Source organism: Ischnura elegans, chromosome 10 (genome assembly GCF_921293095.1).
Source record: "Ischnura elegans chromosome 10, ioIscEleg1.1, whole genome shotgun sequence".
NCBI lineage: Eukaryota > Metazoa > Arthropoda > Insecta > Odonata > Coenagrionidae > Ischnura > Ischnura elegans.
In genome coordinates, this window is record NC_060255.1 from 5,659,190 (window position 1) to 5,678,754 (window position 19,565).

At 37.2% G+C, this 19,565-nt stretch overlaps 1 protein-coding gene across 2 annotated transcripts; it reads right to left on the reverse strand.

The window, feature by feature from the left end:
* Positions 1–5,278: 5,278 nt before the first annotated feature.
* LOC124167305 (lactoylglutathione lyase) lies at positions 5,279–19,479 on the reverse strand. 2 transcript variants are annotated; one of them, XM_046545256.1, is made up of 6 exons: positions 19,171–19,479; positions 17,044–17,123; positions 10,944–11,167; positions 10,431–10,498; positions 6,951–7,040; positions 5,279–5,770 (listed from the first exon to the last, which is right to left on the reverse strand). In XM_046545256.1, exons 2-6 carry the CDS (start codon positions 17,113–17,115, stop codon positions 5,682–5,684), a joined length of 543 nt encoding a protein of 180 aa, XP_046401212.1. In that variant the 5' UTR covers positions 17,116–17,123; positions 19,171–19,479; the 3' UTR covers positions 5,279–5,681. The 2 variants fall into 2 exon arrangements, with proteins under 2 accessions (XP_046401212.1, XP_046401211.1); XM_046545255.1 differs by lacking the exon at positions 19,171–19,479 and adding an exon at positions 18,880–19,119.
* Positions 19,480–19,565: the final 86 nt, after the last annotated feature.

A 19,565-nucleotide genomic window follows, 5' to 3' on the forward strand; every position in this document is an offset into this window, starting at 1 on the left:
AAACATGCTGCAGTCAGAGTGAGTTTATTTCCAAAAGATAACTAAACTTTTGGACCTGTCTAGGATGTCCAGGATTAATGCATTTCCTTCTCACTCGATATGTGTTAGTAAAATGTCACATTTTTACATAACACATTTTAATAATAAAATGGTAGGAAATATTGATGGTGTGCGATGAAACAGAAACCAAAGGAAAATAGGGGATATGTACTTATAAGCAATGATGGAATCTAATTTCTCTCTGCACTTTGGTATGGGGAATTGCAATAATGAGAGAAATGATGTCAAAGGAAAAGATGTTTTTGTGACTGTCTACTGTTTTTGTGAAAGTCTGCTCACATTGATTACTTTCCAAAAATGTGGCACCAAAATTTTCACGTAAGCACAAAACCTCTACTTGAAAATGGCTGTTATTCACCTATTTTTTCCTTTTCGCAACACGCTTCAAGTTTTTTTTTATTTAAGGAGACAAATGTGTAAAACAATTTTCATTAAAATCTGAGGGGTGAAGGGTGTATTCCGTCTCAATTTGGCCAAGAAAAAGACAACAGATAAAAGCATCCCATTTTGTGAAGAAAACGGCATGAGGGAGAAAAGAGGCTGAAAAAGCTTGATGATAGGGGCAGCCTTCGAAGCAGTATAAAATTAGTAACAAAACCAGCAAATACATTACCTGACCCTGATAAGTAGGTACCTGGATGGATACAACTCTTCATTCACATCAAAATATGTATCTTCTTACATAAAATATCCATTTTTACTTCATCACAATACAACTTCAAATCTTCAAAATCATATATTATGCATCCTAGGGAATATGTACAGCAATGAAGTCCTCCACAAATTCCAATAAAATGAAGGCTGCATTAAGTGTTTCAACATTAGGTTTATCCATGAAAAAATTACACCAAAAATATACTAATTTATGTATTTGGTTCAAGTCGGCAGAGAAACTGACCTTATTCGATGAGAGCAAGATTCCAGGTTCTTCAACCATGTTTGTTGCCTGTGAGCACGAACAAGAACAATTCTGAAAGCCATCGTGCCTCTGACTTTGGGTAGAAGGTTGGTTGGTTCCCCACCTTTTAAAAGTGGCTCCTGCTCTCCCACTGAACTAACGTTGATTGGCTAGCACACTCTTCCACATGTTACTGACAAGCCATCCACTGTCCCTGTTGAAGCTGTTTTGATGATTTCCAAGGTTTCTCCGGCCTGCCCTGGATAGCAGCGGCTCTCCTTTGCCAATGCTTCTTCCCCTTCAGAATCGATTTTGTAGCCTTACTCAATCCATGCATGCTCAGTAATGGCAGACAATTGTACTGCTCTTGCTTGGCAGGCCCTTCCTTTGACTCATAATGTTCTCATTAGTGATGGCAAAAACGACTCTTTTTGTGGAGCTGCCTCACCGCTCATAGCACACTCCAGAAAGCCGCTCGCACAGTGTGACTCAGCGAAGTTCTTCTGGGTTGAGGGGAGGGGGGAAGAGGGGAGTGGAAGAAAGGTGAAGAGGGGAAGGTGGTGAGGGGGGGAATTTCTGAACGAACGAACATTTAAAATGCAACATTTCCAAGATCACAATTTAAAAAACTGATTTCAAGTCAATCACGTATTGCATAGTCACAATGCTTAACAGGTGATATATCTCAGGAACCATTTCTACCGTTACATCTTTCATGGAAGACGGAAAATGTATTTTATATCCTGTGCTGAATAGATATGACAATTTAAAAAAAATCTATTGTAACAAAATATTCTATCCGAAACTACATGTTAACAATTCATAATAAAGTGCCTCGATTAATCTTAGTAAATTTTCATTTTTGTCTCATATTATTTTCACAAATATGGCATTGCTGAAAACTTTTACATGAGCATATTCCACCATTTTTATTTCACAATGGATGGGTCCTGCAGGAGAGAGAATTACAATTAGGGTCATATGAGATTCTTTAGAGTAATGCACAGAAAATGAATTAGGAGAATCTTTCAGTGTCGTGAAAAGGTGAGAATTGCCATGACAAGTGCCACGTGCTCCCTTCGACCCACCGGACGTGTGATGAGCCTGACACGGAAAATGTTTGTGGAAGGAGTGGTGTGCGCATGGAGTCCAACTTCCTCCGCTCACGACTCCAACACACTGCGATGTGCGCTGAGGGAGTCGTGAGCGCCAGGAGTCTTGACTTCGCCTCGCACAATTCCAGCGAAGGGAGTCGTGTGCGGAGGGGAGGGCATCACGACTCACCAAATGAGACTCTCTCCCCTCACAGCTCCATCTGCTGAGTCGCACATTTGAACTGCCTCACTCGCACAGTGCCCAACACTACTTCTCATTTCCCATGGTGAGATGAATGCTTCAGTTTGGCTTCTTGATGTGTACCCAAAACCTGCCTAATTCTTCTGCACAATGCGGCCAAATGATGAATGTACGAGGGTTTTACCAAAAGTAAGGTTCCCATATTTTTTACAAATAGAAAACTTCGTTAATTGTTTCCATGATAAAAAGAAGAACACAATGGTAATTTCCACACTTTTAATGTCACAACTCAGCAGCCGACCATGGTTTCAACACGTAAGTGTCATTTTCTAAGGACCTTGAAAATGACACTTACGACACACATTTGAAGACGGTGCTTCAGCTTTTGTACCCCAAAGTTGAAGAAGTCTCCCACCAACCCGTTGAGGAGGCGTGTGACCTCTGCTCGGACTTCAGCATCACTCCTTAAGCGTTTGCCACCTAAGTGTTTTGTTTCGGGGGTGAAATGGAACACCCACGTTTCATCTACTTTTGTTACCTGGCCACTATAAAATGGCATATGCTGTATGTGGTTACATTTCTTTAAAATAAAAAAATAAAATAAAAAAAATCTCCCATGACGATAGAGTCCAACAACTTCTCCTTGTTGCCTCCCCCCTCACATTGTTGAAGAAATTTGCGAGCACAGTCAAGGCATTGCTCCTTGTATTCATCAGTAAGCATCCGGGGGACTAAGTGAGCACACATCTTGCGATAACCCAACGTTTCTGTGTAAGTTCTTTCAATTGTGCCATGGAAAGCTTCAGGAATTCAATCAACAAGTTCACAGACAGTGACCCTCCAATCTTTGAGCAGCTCACCATAGATCTTCTGGACAATTACATCCGAAACCAGTGGTGTTCCACTGGTTCTTACTCATGAACTTCCGAGCAACCCTCAGCAAAAGCCCTGCACCATTTGTGGACGTGCTGAACGGACATGCACTCTTCACCATAAACTTCAGTCAGTTGCCAATGAATCTCCATGCACGGTAATTTCCTTGAGTGGACAAATCAGATTACTGCTTGAACCTCACACTTGGCGGGAATAGGGACCAACACTTCCATTGTTGGCAGTTGCAAAACCAATAATGAGCGACATAGAGAATCAGGGGCAGGCCATAGGTTGGATAGTCAGTCTACCTCACTATGAGCCTCGGCAGTACTCTGTCGCAACCTCTCTACTTCACCCAACCTTTGCCATTTCCAATGGCAAATCATTGGATTCAGAGATGCTCCAGGCTGGATAATAATGGCCACAACCTGAGAATGGTCCTTAGAAGGGCTGCTAACGAGAAAAAGATACATACATTCTGGGCCATTCACAGAAAACCATACCGCAGAAGAGGGTTTATTAACCAAAGCGGCATCACGGCTGATGATCCCAAACCTCATGACTAGCCAGGATCTGAAGACATAATGTGGTCACAAGATTTAACTGTGTAACCACTATCCACTATGTTGTGCCTGGACCAAAGGACTGCATCCCACAGAAATTACCAAAAGGTGTTTACTACATGCCATGGTCCTCTGAGAAGTCATGTGTTGGAGAACCATGCTGAGGAATAGCTCATATGACAAAGGGGCATGTAAAGGCCACCAAGCAGAGGCAGTACAACTTATTTCCCATTGCGGAGCATGCATGGAGAGAGGTAGGATACAAAACTGATTTTGAAGGGACAAAGATATACAGTGGAACCTCGTTAAAGCGAGTACGGGCTATGGCGAGACTCCCGCTATTACGAGAGATAGCCGATGCACCGTCGATTGACCCTATGATAAGCATGTTAAAAAAATCGTTTTAACGAGGCCCTTTTGGTATTGGCTCTCGCCAAAGCGAGGGTTTCACCGCCTGAAAAGCTTACACCAAGATTCCTTAATCTCTGTAATTGCTAGCGATGTGTTAGAAATGAAGTTAATGGAGTGCTCAAATTTTTGTGGGAAACTGCAGAAACAAATGCAATACGTTATTTCACTTTACTGCCGCTTAACCTACAGGAACAATAAACATACACCAATGGAAATATTTGAGGCATTAAATAACCACGATACAGTTTTATCAGTTAATTTTTGTATTTTCAACGGAAAATACCAAAATTATAGAATGAATACGTATATGCGCTAATTAAGTGCATAGAAAAAGGGCTTCGTCGGTTGTGCATTGGCATAATGATTGACAAAACAATGCTTTGCATGATTTTTATTCAGTGTGGCACTTATAAATTGTTTGAACTTATAAATTTAGTGATGCAAAAAAACATCGCCTTTCGTCTGGATTTATGCTTACATTTATCGGATAGAAATTTATCCGTCGCTGCACCACTCCTGTTCCTGTATAACTGTTCGCAAAAGGTATTTTGGCTATTATTTGCCTCACCTCCGGTACAGCGACAATTCGCTATAGCGAGTGTTTATTGGTGCACCGTGGGGTCTCGTTTTATCGCGGTGCACTGTACTATATTGGTTAATAGCTACCCAATGAATATGGTCTGGAGGAGATAGCTAGCCATCTCACCTTTAGCCTGCACACAGCAGGGCGGCTTTTGAAAGTGTTATCTCCTTAAATCAACTAATGCACTAATGCATGACTTCCCAGTGGACCGTGGCGTGTAGTAAACACCTTTTGGTAATTTCTGTGGGATGCAGTCCTTTGGTCCAGGCACAGCATAGTGGATCTTGCTCACAGAGTTAAATCTAGTGACCACATCATGTGTCTTCAGGATCCTGGCTACTCTTTCCAACATTCCCATGAGGTACGGGATCGTCAGCCGTGATGCAGGTTTGGTTAATGCCTGGAACCTTGCACTCATCGTGGAAAGAGATGCAAGAATATAACCAATCCAAGCTTGTTTAATTCAAGAAATATTTTCAACAATAGCAATAAGTTTAACCATTATATTTCAAGTAAGGCCATAGTTAATGCTAATATGTTTATGTGGATGATATGTAGTTTCAAATCAATTATAGTTATCCAAATAATAGGCTATTAAATCAGACTTAAATTTAATTTGAAATAACAGCAGATACATTAAAACAGACCAAAAGCATTTCCTTTACAGTGAAAATAACATTTTATTCCTGTCAGAAACGACGGTAATCAACAAGATTTAGATAAAAAGGAAGTTAAATCTAAACTTATAAAAAAGGAAAAAAGAGAGCAAAATCAACACGCATATTTCAAGCTAGATAATATGTCACAAGCTAACGATAAAATTACATAATTACAATATGCTTCAAAAAAATATGACCAAAGGACCACTTCCAAAATACTCCATTCAAATATATATATGATATAAAAATACATTAACTTTGAAGGCATCAAAGCACATATTACATCTAGTTTCAAAGATCACCTTTCCTTGTCCTCTGTGCATAGAATCTCAACTTAATCATATCATCTTTCCAACTACTCCTGCATTAAATATTTCAATCCAGTAGCCATCTGGATCCTTGATGAATGCAATTCCTTTCATTTTCCCTGCAAAGGAAAAAATAAATGCAGAAAATGCATGACAGGAATATGCTAGTTAAACTCGCTAGAGTGAAGGTAGAATCTATAATACCAAAACCCTTGAAAATATGCCCTAATTTACTTGTAAGCTATGCATTACACATTCTTTCATTCGAAATTGAAACACTCTCTCCACCATTCACTAACAATTAGAACAATATAATACAGAGAGAATTTAGAAAACCAAAATCAAGAAATCCCTTCGTTGATGTGATGAGGTTCTATCTGAAATTTTTGTGAATAAAAATCAAAGTAACCTAAGCAGCTGGGACCTATCTTCACTTGTATCAATACCAAACTTTGAATAACAATACAGTAAAACCTCTTTGTAATGAACCTCTTTATATCATACCGAGATACATTATGCTCAGTACCGAGACAACAATAGACCATTAACGCAGCCATGATTACGTACATGGAATGATACTTTCAGCAATAAATGTTTCTCTCTTTTTTTTTCTTATACACCTTATTATTCTGTCATTTGCACGTTAATCATTAGTTGTGGCCATTTTGTTCAATATGAGACCATACCTAACAGTAAATAAAAAAAAGGTATCCAACTATCCCAAACATTTAAAGTGACTGTTGAATTGAGAGAGATCACATCATTTTCTCTAAAATCATGGTAAAAATCATGCGATATCGTTCGCTTTCTGTAATTATTAAATAATAAATATACATATGTTCACCAATGCATGCATGTTTGTTTAAACACATAAATACAATGGTTTAAAAGACAGTAGTGCCTTTCATTTCCGAAGGATATGAAAAAATGGTAGCTATCACTAAAACCTCTCTATAGTGAACCTCCATACATCAAATTGCCCAAATTTTGGTCCCTTCCATTACGATGTAAAGAGGTTTTACTGTACTATGTTTTCAAGGATAATCTAAATGAAAATCCAATTTTCCCAGCAACATACACGAAAACAAAATGTCTTATAACAAATTTGACTTCATTGCTTCACGAATAAAATAAGAAGAGATTGAAATCATTTTTTTGTGGCAATCGAAATAGCCGTAGTTAGAACCTCATCAATCGAATGCACCAACACATCGAACATCTCAAATGAGAACACAAAGCCTAAAGTCATTTTGGATTACTACTTAATTAAGACATGCAAGAGAAAAAATAAATACACACCATCACTTGGTTTTTTCACGAATTCAACTCCTAGACTCTCAAATCTTTCACATGCCTTTTCAACATCAGGCACCATGATGCCGATGTGACCTGTAAACAAGGAGAGAAAATGAAAAAATTATATACTGACACATTCCTATCACTTTTGGATAAAGAATGACAATATAACTTCGACCAGGAGCACTGAGTAAGAAGTCCAAACCACACACAAATTTTATGAATAAATACTTCAAATGACAAGAGTAAAAATTGGTGGCTAGACATTTTAGTCATTTTTTGCATGAAAAACCAATTGAATGAATGTCCAAACTATTCCCTGTCTCTCATTGGAAAATTCTTTTCCACGCTAAATATATTTAAGCTACATGTCTCACTAAAAGGGTGATCTTCTAATCCTTCAGCAAATTCTCTCTCAGTGATTATATCCAGTTTTGACACGAGCATGAGAAGATTGAAGCTGTACAGAATTCTTCAAATCCCTCAATTGCAAAAGAATTGCAACCATTTCTTAATCTAATTCATACAGACAATTTTGGAATGGTTACTCCAAAATTGATATCTCTGATGATATTCATCACCCTTAACACGGTCCGTGGATTGCCAATAGGCAATGCAAATATTTTATTTATTAACTTATTGAATCATTCAAAAACAGCCAAAACGGCCTTTACATTGAATAGACAACTTTTAAAAAATATAAACTATGGAAAAACTATAAGAAGGATATAAAAAATGAAAAAAAAGGGATTCAGAATATGGCTTTTCGAAGCTGCCTCTTGAATGATCTGATGGGCTTATAATGATCCAGGGAAGGGTGAGTAGTCGAAATGGTATTAAACTTCACGAATTTGAAGTATGCATTGACTCATGACGCTTAGTTAATTAAACTGAGTCTTCTAAACCCATTATTTTATCCACCGACGTGATAAAATTTGCATTTGGGGCACTGTCACAAAATAGGGATGGTGAAGAACAACCTTGAGATAATGCATCCAAGCAATTGAGTTCTCCCTAAATTTCAAACACCACCACGAAGAAAGAGCTTTCCGCTGTGGTATGGGCAGTCAAGACATTCCATTGAGCTGTAATGAGGCAGAAATTCCAAATTATAACTGAACATACAATCCTAAAGAGGCATTTACGTTCAAAGGATCAATCTACAGTGGTGGGCATTGAAACTTGGGAAGTACGAATCGGAAGTCTTACATCAGCCAGGGATAAAAAGATTGATTCTTCACACACTCTGTGCAGAAAGGTTCGAGTTGTAAGTGCTTCCTGTGGTGAGGAGGTCATTGAGAGGCCAAGGGAGGATGACAAATACATGTTATGATGGTGCTCAGAAAAGGACTTTTAGTCGGAAAGGGGGATTTTAAAAAATAACCAAAGGATGCAAAAGCTGTGTCTTCTAGTTCTTGTTGATCCGGGGTATTAAGAAGATTCCATAAATATCTACCAATAGGGAAAACGGGGATTTAGCTGACAATGCATAGAATCACAAAAATCAACCAGTGGCCTGGCTTAAGCATGACAGCAAGGAATTTGTGAATATTTGTGTGTCATGGCAGTGGAGGAGGCCACACAGGAAAAGAAAAGCCACCTTACAGGAGTTGCCAGCAACACACAGCCCTTACTATGTTGTTGCAATAGGCATGATAGAGCCATTTCCTAGCACCAAAAACGGTCCATCCATGTGCTTCTAACTGGAGGTGGACCATTGACTTGTGGTATGGCATAGGTTTAACGGTGTTCCTGGGGATGTTGGCATGTTTCTTTGTGTGGATTCTCCCTTATTGTATATAAAAGAAATACAGTGGTGAGAGCAAAAATGACTCCTATATGTGTCACTCTTCCATCATCAGGTGTTTGAATCAGCATGCATGTGGTTAGCATTAAGTGACAATTTCCTAAGACTAATAATAATTTTTTTAACGAATATGCAAATTTTGCATGGGTTGCTGGCCTTGTTCTGCGGGACTCGGAACGTTTGAGGACACATATTTCTATTTTGAATGTTTGCTGTTAAGTGTTGCTGTTATTAAGTGACTTAAGATGATGATGGTAAATTGGGATCAGTATTTATGACTTCAATTTGAATTTTTATGATTCTTTATCATCATTATGGAATACTTAATTTGATTGACTCAGATGTTCATCTGTTCAAAATTTCCATGCAAGCAATTTTAAAATGAGTGGGGGTGATGGTGTAAGATGGTGTGAAACCACCTTCAAAGCTGCCTTTACCTCTCTTTCAACACGTTGAGCTGTGCGGGCCAAGGGCATAACCAGCATCATAACTAAACCAAGTTGTGACACTAGTTTATGAGATTATTTCCTTGAAAAAATAGTTTTCTTTTAGTTACATATCTCATACTAATACTTGTCATTTTTAGTGGGTTTAAAGAAAATTTGTTGAATGCTATCGTTTCAATTCAATACTGATTTTGCTTAAGGACTTCTGCGATCTTTGCTTTGCCGCCCCCCTCGCTGGGTATGCCCATGGTGTGGGCATTCCTCGTTCCCTGCAACAACATACCACCCACTTTACCCCCTCCGTTGCATTTCAATTCCTAGCGGGGTTGGCATTCCCCACTTTGTACCATTACCACAATAGGTGTCTTAAGCGGAACCTTTCTTCTACTTGGCCACGAAATGGAACTGATGACATCACAAATTGATAAGAGTACAGTACGTCCTTGACATACAAACAAGGTTCATTCTGAGACCTCTTTCATAGGATTAAAAACCTAAGCAAGGTAAGGCATTGTAGAGTGCAGTTATCCTGCAAAATGCAACACTGCATTACAGTTTTGCATTAACTCACGATGATGACGAACTGATCTTGTTGCACGTGCGACACGGCTGCAGCAAATAGTCATGGGTGACAGGCATTGTGACCTGGAGACTCATATTAGATGAGTGCAAGTATTAAAATAGAAAAGACAAACAAACCTATTCCCACCATTCCCCTGAGTCATTTACCTTGCTCTCTCTTACCAGCTTTGCTGATTATTGCAAAGAGTTGCATCTATTTAATCAAAAATTGTAAATAACAATACCAAATGAGAAGTTTAAAATTTTATTTTCGCAAACCATAAGAGCAAAAAAATAGGAATATACTGTTTGGACCTTAGGGTTAGGGTGAGTGGAAGTCGCGATGATAGATGTTAGAGTGGAGGCCTGTGTGGGAGCCTTTGGTGGGGCCCTGGGGTGAGTTAACATGGTGCCAGGGCCGCACGCTCAGATACAGACAAAGGGGGGCAGTGTTCCGTGTGGCATCAGCCGAGAAGCATCTATTCTGTGATGTGAACGATTTCTATTTGTCAATACAGTCCAATAAGCATCTTTACCCGTTTTTCATTTCATTGAAGTTACCACCCTTTGACAAATCGGTTTGAAGACGCATATTTAGTATCAAACACATACTTTGGAATTAGAATAGATCATTCATCAAATATTTAAAATATTAAGGTATCATCTTACCAAATCCTCTAGGATCTGAATTTCCATTATGGTAGCAGGCATCAGGATCACTTTCTGTTCCCCAATTGCTGAAATAAATACCATACCATTACTATTAGAGAGAATAGTGAGGGAGCATGGTATAGCTACAGAGAGCAGCAGTTGCTTATTATGGTTCTAAGCCAAGAATAGGGATGCAAGAATTTAATGAAAGGCACATATGTATTCACATAAATTTTAGGCCTAAGACCCAATATGCATGATATCAGAATTACATAATATACTTTTGGCAACAATTTGAAAAATGCCACTATCTGAGGCAAAATCCTAGATAAAAAGATTCTTCCACACTCTCTACCCACATACTTTAGCAAGCTAATGAAATGAATTCCCAAATGTCCCATCACTGAGTACTGTCATTAGAGGTTTCAAACATATTTCCCCAATGGTCTTACTTTTATGAAGATATGACATCCAATCAGTAGACAATAAGCATTGTACTATTAACATTAGCAAAAAAAAAAGGTTACTCACTGTGTTAGTTCAAGGGTAGCTTTCCTGGACATGGCCCACACAGTTTGTTCCTTGGGGTCTGCAGGGATGTCAGACTTATTTTCAAAACCCATAAAATATAATGAAAATTTCATGGCAGGAAAATCTAATTTCTGCAGGAGGATCATCCCTAGCACCCGAGTATAAAAATCCAAGGATTTTTTTGGATCCTTGATGCGATACATTGTTTGCTGGAACAAAAAATCCTGAAAAAGAGCCAATCAATATCAAAGAATCAAACCGTGCTAAGGGTACAATTTAATGATTCCTTACATTGTGGTAAAAAAGTATTTTACACAGATAATGTGAGTTTATATGGTTCTTGGCATATAAAAATGCAGTACCATACAAAACTATTTTAACATTTATGCTATTTTTTTAGACTGTGGAAAATTTCATATTGATTATTTTCATTTCTAACTTTGCAAGAGTTATTCATAGAATCATTTATATAATTATAATAGCTGAATATAGGATTATAGTTCTATGGCCTTGAATAGGAATTGTAAGATGAAGTGTCCCAACAGCAATAATGTTTTAAACTAGTCCGTTTTATATTGACCCAGCTATTACTGTAATGGTTTGCAGACTACAGACCGCAGGGACCAAACACAACCTCTCAATAGGGTGGTTTCCTACTATTTTTTTATTGCCTAAATCAAAAGATTATTACTCCTGGAGTACGCATTTCACGCTCATAGATTTTTAAATGACTATATTTAGCGATTAAATGAAAAGTGAAAATTTTCAAGCACGCGAAAACGCGACGGCTAAGCAGGAATGATGGGAAAAGTCCGAGTGACGTATTTCTGGTTCCAGCTGTCGGTGTGTGAGTGAGGTGACCTTGGGGCGAGGCTTTGAGCGCTAATACGACACAGGCTGCTAGCAGGTAGCTGAGTACCCTGCTAGCACATAGCGCTTGGCTTGAATAAGGATTATTAATACCCTATCGAACAAAGGAAACTTTCCTACCATAGGCAGTTTTAGTAGGTTATTATAAAGCCATGTTTCCCTGAGCTCTGTGCCTCATGCATGCATTGGTAATCTCAGACGATGTGAAACTTCTATCTACTCGTAGAGAAACTAGGTCCCTGTGACATCACGTGGAGTGGCATCGCATGGGCGCCAATCTGGCCTATTTCAAATGAGGATAAAAATTGACCATTAACATTCGTCTACACTCAGATTTGTAAAACCAAATAATTTGTATATTATGAATATACTAATGGTGGGTAACGAATCGCAATCAATGCCTTTCGTTTTCTTTGATGAAGGAAACTCCCCTACAGGCAAGCCTTGATTATCACTCACTCACATGCACACTAACACACAAAGACACACAGGCTTAAAATGCCAGGAGAATGAGCTCAAGAAGAGCCGGTCAAAATGTATAATGAGAAAAGATAGTTGCCAACAGCACTTTTTCAGTCTCCTCGAGGCCCTTTTTAACGCGAAGAAGTATCTTCGAAACAACACAAGGTTGATGTGATGATTCCATCACTTCAACCTTGTGTTGCTGTGGAGATACTTCTCGGCATTGAGACTATTTATGATCTACATCCAACAGTAGAGACAACAAGCCATCATTGCAGAGTTACAAAAATGAGCATCAAATTTCTAATTGCACTGAAGTCATTAAAGAGGCCACTACGCTAACAAGGTCTCTTCCATTGAAAATAATTTGTAAATTGTCACATGAGATCTTTGTCCAATGTCATCACCTGAATTCAAAAGCAAATTAACTTGACAATTGGCTCTCACAATAACACCCTGAGTCAGGAGGTAAATACATATAACCAGTGACGGCGCTAGCAGGTGCGGGGCTAGGGGCGAACCTTCAGTGCGGGGCCCTTCACTTAAAATATTAAACTCTATACTAGGGTGGTGCGAAAAAACTCAAGTTCCAAATTTCGTGTCGCAATAGTGCGGAAAAGTTGCGATACGTTAGTACAAGAAAAACAAAAAAAGGATTATTAAAATCGGACGTCATCTTCCGATCCCGCAAAGCACCTGAAAAAATGAAAAAAATTGTTTTTTTTTTTTTTTCGTTTAAAAAAAATTGAATTAAATTAATACCTTTTAACGCTGTAGCAAAAAATGATTACAAATAGCATAGGGTATTATTTATATATGCATATTTATGGATTTTAACTGTTATTACCGATCGCACAAGATCATTAAAAATGTATAAATTTTGCAATTTAGCCGGTTTTTCAGAGTTGTGTCATAAATTTAACTTACGGTAATATTTTAGTCTAAAATACATGTTTGATTATGCAGCTCTTCCTTTGTTTATGTATGATTTAATAATATTTAAACAACCCAGAACTCACCGCGGAGAGGTGGTTGCACTTTGAGTTCTACCCACACCCTCCATCCATCCAACCAATGAGTGTCACTGCTTCTACAATATTTAAATTTTTTGTCCCTCTTTTAAATTTTAACTTTTGAAAACTACTTTGTACTGCGATTTAGTGGTAAGTCTGGCATAATGGGTCTTGATTTGAATTAGCCCTAATAAATCCATCTCTGGATCGATAGCCACAAAGCTTAAGGGATGCCTCCGTTACCAATTTCACACACAGCTCCATTGCTTGCGTGTGATATGGGAAGTTATAATATCCAATCTTGTTTATCGCCAGATTCAATGACGGAAGCTATTTCTTCATTAGTACATAATTATTCTCATAAGAAGAGGTGGAGTAGATAGTTTGACTACATTCCAGTCAATCAATTCTATATGGTCAGTTATTTCGAAGTTCATGGTAGGAGTGATGAAGTTTACGATAGGTTTGCCTTTTGGTAAGTCTGTCTGGCTTTAAATACTCTTTTTAGCCCTAGCTCTATAATGTGCCTTCTGTAATCAAAAACCATCGCCATCAATACATTCTTTCCTTGATCAAAGTTAGAGTTTCGTTCAATAACAGGGAAAACTACTTTCTTTTAATATCCAGGTATGTATCGAGAGGTTTCCTTTGCTCTGTTCACACGAGCCATCTAGCATGTGAAAATGGTCCAGTATACCGGTTTGCTAAGTCATTTGGAAGTCGCCACTTGTGATTGCTTGACTAATGTTAATAAGGTATCTTTGGTCCTTGCTCAAAATTCATCTATCAACTTGTAGAATTTCGCATTCAATTGTTTGGAAATGCAGTTTGGAAGCTTTCCATAACCATTCATATTAGTCCAATTGGCCCACTAAATGATTTTTGGCCACTTGTTTCACCATCTAAATACTGAAAAATATGACAAAAGTAATTCAATGAAATGAAGTAACCCAACTGCCCACTGCAGCGGGTGTCATTGGTGTTTTACGCGCTTTCTAATAGTGCAACCTTTCCATCTAATGATGATGTTCGTGCCATCACAGCAAACTAACTCTAAGAGCTTTAATGATACTCCTTGATCAGAGAGATAAGATAGTATGGAGACCACTATATCTTTAGCAGACCCGGAGCTTGGAGAAAGATAACTCAAATACACAAAAGCCGGTTCTTTTATTAGAGAATGGTGTTCCACTATAACTGTCCGACAGTACTCCTTCGATTCAATCATTTCTATTACTATGGTATTGTGTACCCTTCCGTCAAAGTATAACCGTGTAGCTCACTTAAATCAAGATGGATTTGCTGTAAATCGCTTATAATATTTATCTTTTCCTTTTTAATTCTACGTCGGTCAATGAACTTAGAAGTATATTCTTCAGTTATAACACCAATGTCTACAAGTACACTTGATGCTATAGCAGCAGCTGTACGGTGAGACACCCCGTATTGATCACAATGAAAAGCTGTACTTTGGAATTTTACCCTCATTTGCCATGGTGATTTATATTTTTTTGGATGTACTAGGCATGTAATCTTCCTAGTCAACAAATGTCTCCTTGATTGTTGAACTTTGCGTTGCGTCATTTAAAACCTCAACATCTTCACTTTCGGTTTCAATAGGGTTAACATGCTGCCTTTTTAAAGTGCAATTTTGCCTTTCAATTCTAGTGGTCAGTTTTATTGTCATTTTTTCTCTAAAGAGATAATTAAAACTTAGCAAAAATTATCATCATGTAATTATTACAAAACTCTGAAAAATAGGCGAAATTGCAATATTTGTACATTTTTAATGATCTTGTGTGATCGGTAATAACAGTTAAAAGCCATAAATATGCATATATAAATAATACCCTATGCTATTTGTAATCATTTTTTGCTACAGCGTTAAAAGGTATTAATTTAATTTAATTTTTTTACAACGAAAAATAAAACAATTTTTTTCATTTTTGTCATTTTTTTAAGTGCTTTGCGGTATCGGAAGATGACGTCCGATTTTAATAATTCTTTTTTTGTTTTTCTTGTACTAACGTATCGCAACTTTTCCGCACTATTACGACACGAAATTTAGAACTTGAGTTTTTTCGCACCACCCTACTCTATACCCCATCTATAAACTCGAGCATTTTGAATCCCTACCACTCTCTGGCTAAGTATGTGTTCCCCTCCCAAATTCAGACTTCGTAATTACGCCGTTATGATACTATCACGCCTTTGAGTTCAAAATAGTATAATACAAATTAAATTTATAATTATATTTATTCATAAAATTATAACGTAAAATAAACATAAAAAGCGCGCTTTTTACTTTAAATTACTGCATTATTAGCCTTTTTCATAATATTATTTTTTGTCTTGCACAGACTTAATAATACAGTAATAGTTGAAATTGCGTTTTCAAACTATCGTATATTTTAATTTTTTTTCACGAACGCGGGGCCCGGGGCAGTCGCCCCAGTCCCCGTCGCGGTCGCCCCAGCCCTAAGGCCGGCTCTGCATATAACAGATACAACAGTGCTGAAAAGTTTAACATATGAAATTCAAAAGATTTCTGAGCGATTCTAACATACCTTTGTTCCATACTTCTCACACCAATATTATTAAATATTTGAACTCAATGATTAGAGGAGTATGGTGCTAAGTGATTTCCCACTCAATTACAGCATTTTATGGAAGTAACACGTTATTTTATTAAAAATTTGACTGAAGAACTTAGGTGCTACTTTTTATACAAAAAAGCACAACACCTAAGGCAAAGATCTCTATTGGCAGCAGAATCTGAATCATGAATAGCTAGTCAGTGACAACCTCACTGGTCTTTCTCACTCCCTCTGCTGAAGCAGAGATGCTGTTACTCTTACTGCAACATGCATATAAATAGTAAACCATATTTGCTGTGATTAAGTACCTTGTCTAAATTTTCTGAATACTTTGGTGAAATTCCATGGCCAACAACCGTACCAATCAATTTTCAGCTGTGCCCTTGGTTTAGAAGTTAACAGAAGATTGCAGATTCTTTTTTAATTTTGGTGCTATTAACAATTTGTTTTTTGCAAACAGGAATACATATACCTTTGTTTTATCAACACAATAAATTATAGGAACAGAAAATATGGGAATATCAAGCACTCAAAGTTGCAAAAGAATGGGTAATTTTTTAAGAAAAAACTTTTTAGTACAAGAAATACAATGCTGCAGTAGATTTTTTTACTATACGATCGACGTAGAAATTAACTACATAACGTCCCTAATGCTTTCTGTTGCATCGAGTGGTCACTTTATTTAAGCATAGTGCCCTTAAAACTCGAGTGTCTTGCTTTTTTTATATAAGGCAGTAGGGTACATTTCTCAAAATTTTTAAGTAGGGATTGCATATGCCATAGTATACGGATAACCTCCAGAATTTCAATTTTATGAAGTAAATAAGAGTGGTCAAAATTTAAAACCTAAAAACGTAGATAACATTAAAATGATACCTACCACAGGATTACATAGTTATGACATAATCTCCATTGCTTAAATTATCTGTACTTTCCATAAAAACAGCATTCAAAATTACTAAAATGCGCAAATAAATACATTACATACAAAGTGGACAAGAGTACCACTTAAAATGGAGAACATTTAAGCTCAATAAATTGGATATATCACACAAACAAAAAGTATAACATAATTTTAAGTAGTGCAAAACTATATTCCTGATTCACTTCTCATACAAATGAAATCTTAACGCACAAATATTAACATTATTTTCCAACCTTGGTCGCTGGATCTGGATCACTGCAACAGGCCTTCGCCTCAGCATCTGTCAAGCCCACATGATCTCCCATCTTCACACCTGAGGGAGAGACAGAAATTTTATTGCAAAAAAATAAGATTAATTAATTCAAAAGTAGGGACAAGATTTGAGTAAAGCAATCATACTCAATGTTGTTGAAACAAATATATGCAAATTATAGATCTTTTATACATTTTTAGTCTCACGTAATGTAATGACACAGACCATGTTCTATCTCATATGTATCAAATCCTATGTACTTTACAAGCAAATGAATTTTTCCTACCATTCAACAGAAATGATAACTCATTATGGAACCTAAGGAGGGCTTAATTTTGCAAAAATTTGACCATTATTTTTTTAAAAAGAAGTCTCTCAAAAGTCTTGAACTATTTTCGTCAGAAAGTTGCTTTCTGTGTTAAAGGGTGGTCCTTTCCGTGAGGTAGAGTCATACACGCAACTAAATCTGCTTCTAAAAAATGAATTCTATAACCACATGATAACTCCTATTTAAAACACAGTTAATACAAGCAAGTTCACCTTTGTAAATTGTGATAGATTTTCTAAATATGTTTGCAAAAATTATCAGAAGGAACATAAAAGGATGCTCACTCATACAGGTGAAAGCAGAATGCAGGCTACTAGAAAAATATGCTTTTTGATTACATCTGTGAAACAGAAAAATAAATTAAATTTTTTGAGCCATCTCAAAATAGTAAAAACCACCAATATCCTCCTCATAAATAAGAAGGGAGCCTAACCCTCACATTGTGCTTGTAAAATTCAGGTTGAAAATTTTATTGGCTCAAAAGTACAATGTCTCAAATATCTTGGAATCAGAGGCATACATAGGGCTTGCCTAGCGAGCATTAGGAGGATCACAGTGGCATAACTAGGAATATGCTTTGGGGGGAATTGTAGGGCCTGGGTGAGTAACCCCCCCCAAGAAATGGGGTTTCCGTGGGTTCGTCACCGGTCAGTATTCAGTGACTTGTCTCACTGTCATGATATTAATAAATGATCTTTAACTTTAAGCAGATGAAGTTAATATATGTAAAAACTAGACAATAGTTTTAAATATTTTTTTTTATGTCTGTGAGGCTTTGAGGGGGAGGGATTTATCCCCTCATCCCCCAATAGCTACGCTACTGGAAAATCGGATCAGATTCCATACCACACCAGACTGGGAAATAATACACAAAATTTAGTTTTACATCAGGTGTATCATTTAAAGAAACCAGCTCGAATTCATTAATAATGCAAATAAACTACCAATTTTAATACATTAAAGAGATCAAAATAAAACTAAAACATTTAATTACTGCAGTTCAATCAAGAAGAATAGCTATGGTACGAATAATTTTTATTTTTACGGTTCTGAGGAGTTCTATCCCCCAATACGCCACTACTTGAAAATTATCTACACTGGGCAAAAATAAAATGCACTGTTTTAAAACTAAGGTTGCAACTGGCAACGGGTAAAATCATCACAATAGGCATCGAGTGTGAGACCTTGGCTAGCTTAGCATGGATTGTCCCAATTCTTAAATATCGGTGGGGCAAGTCACTGTGTCACGGTACGTATATGGAATAGGGTAAAGGCACTGAATTAGGTTGGTTGTGAAAAGTATGGATAAACTGTAATTATAGACGACTTAACAAGCTTCAATAAACAAAAGTCGAGTTACGTAACAAGATTGAAAAGGCCGGGGAGGGTTTTGTCAGAGATAGGGTATATTCACTGAAGATAACGGCATCAATATAGGAAAACCGAGAGTATAAAAACAATGAAACATAGAATTACTTATCTCCTTACCGTGTATTGGTGAAACCGGCATTCCCTTAATTGTCTATGTAAAACAAAGCATACGACCCTCCCCATAAAATACTTAAGAAAGAAACAATTCAGGTTTTTTTAAGTTAGCCAAGATGAGAAATTAACTGCATCTGGATTGACTGCGGTATTTAATGACGTAGGAATTGCCATAAAATTTTCAACCGCAATGCGAGCACGACTGTTCTTGTTTGACACCACAGTTAACAAAAAATCAAAAGGTAATAAACAATAATCTAAGGCGAAATTGAAAAGGAAATTATTTCGGCATACCTTATGCTACTCTCCAAAAACAATACCGACTTCCGAAGTAAAAATAACTAGCTCTTCCAATGCTTCTATCGTACTTCAAATTAGAGGCCGCGTTCCAACATAAGTGAATTCGATATATTTTAATTATTTTCCATAAACGACACTCGTATTTAACTGGCAATAAATTATACAGTCGTTTTATTAATCACTATTTCACCTGTCAACAGAAAAATTTTACAGATCTAAACATTTAACCTGCGATATTAAGCCAATGAAGTGCAAAAAGTGCTTATGCCCACTTATGCCGTAGCGCGCGGTAACAACTCCTTTGATTTCCTCTATCTCATTGGTGGAAAAGGTAAAATAGGAGGTTGATTCATGTCGTCATCAACTAAAAACATCCAAAAACGTTATTC

Bases quoted from the DNA above. Each gene is read 5' to 3' on its own strand.
- LOC124167305 (XM_046545255.1), bottom strand. From the start codon at position 18,901: ATGCCGGTTTCACCAATACACG. The intron at 7,041-10,430 runs GTAAGATGATAC...CCTTGTTTACAG, and splicing joins TTCAGATCCTAGAGGATTTG to GTCACATCGGCATCATGGTG. The intron at 5,771-6,950 runs GTGTGTATTTAT...TTTCCTTTGCAG, and splicing joins CGTGAAAAAACCAAGTGATG to GGAAAATGAAAGGAATTGCA.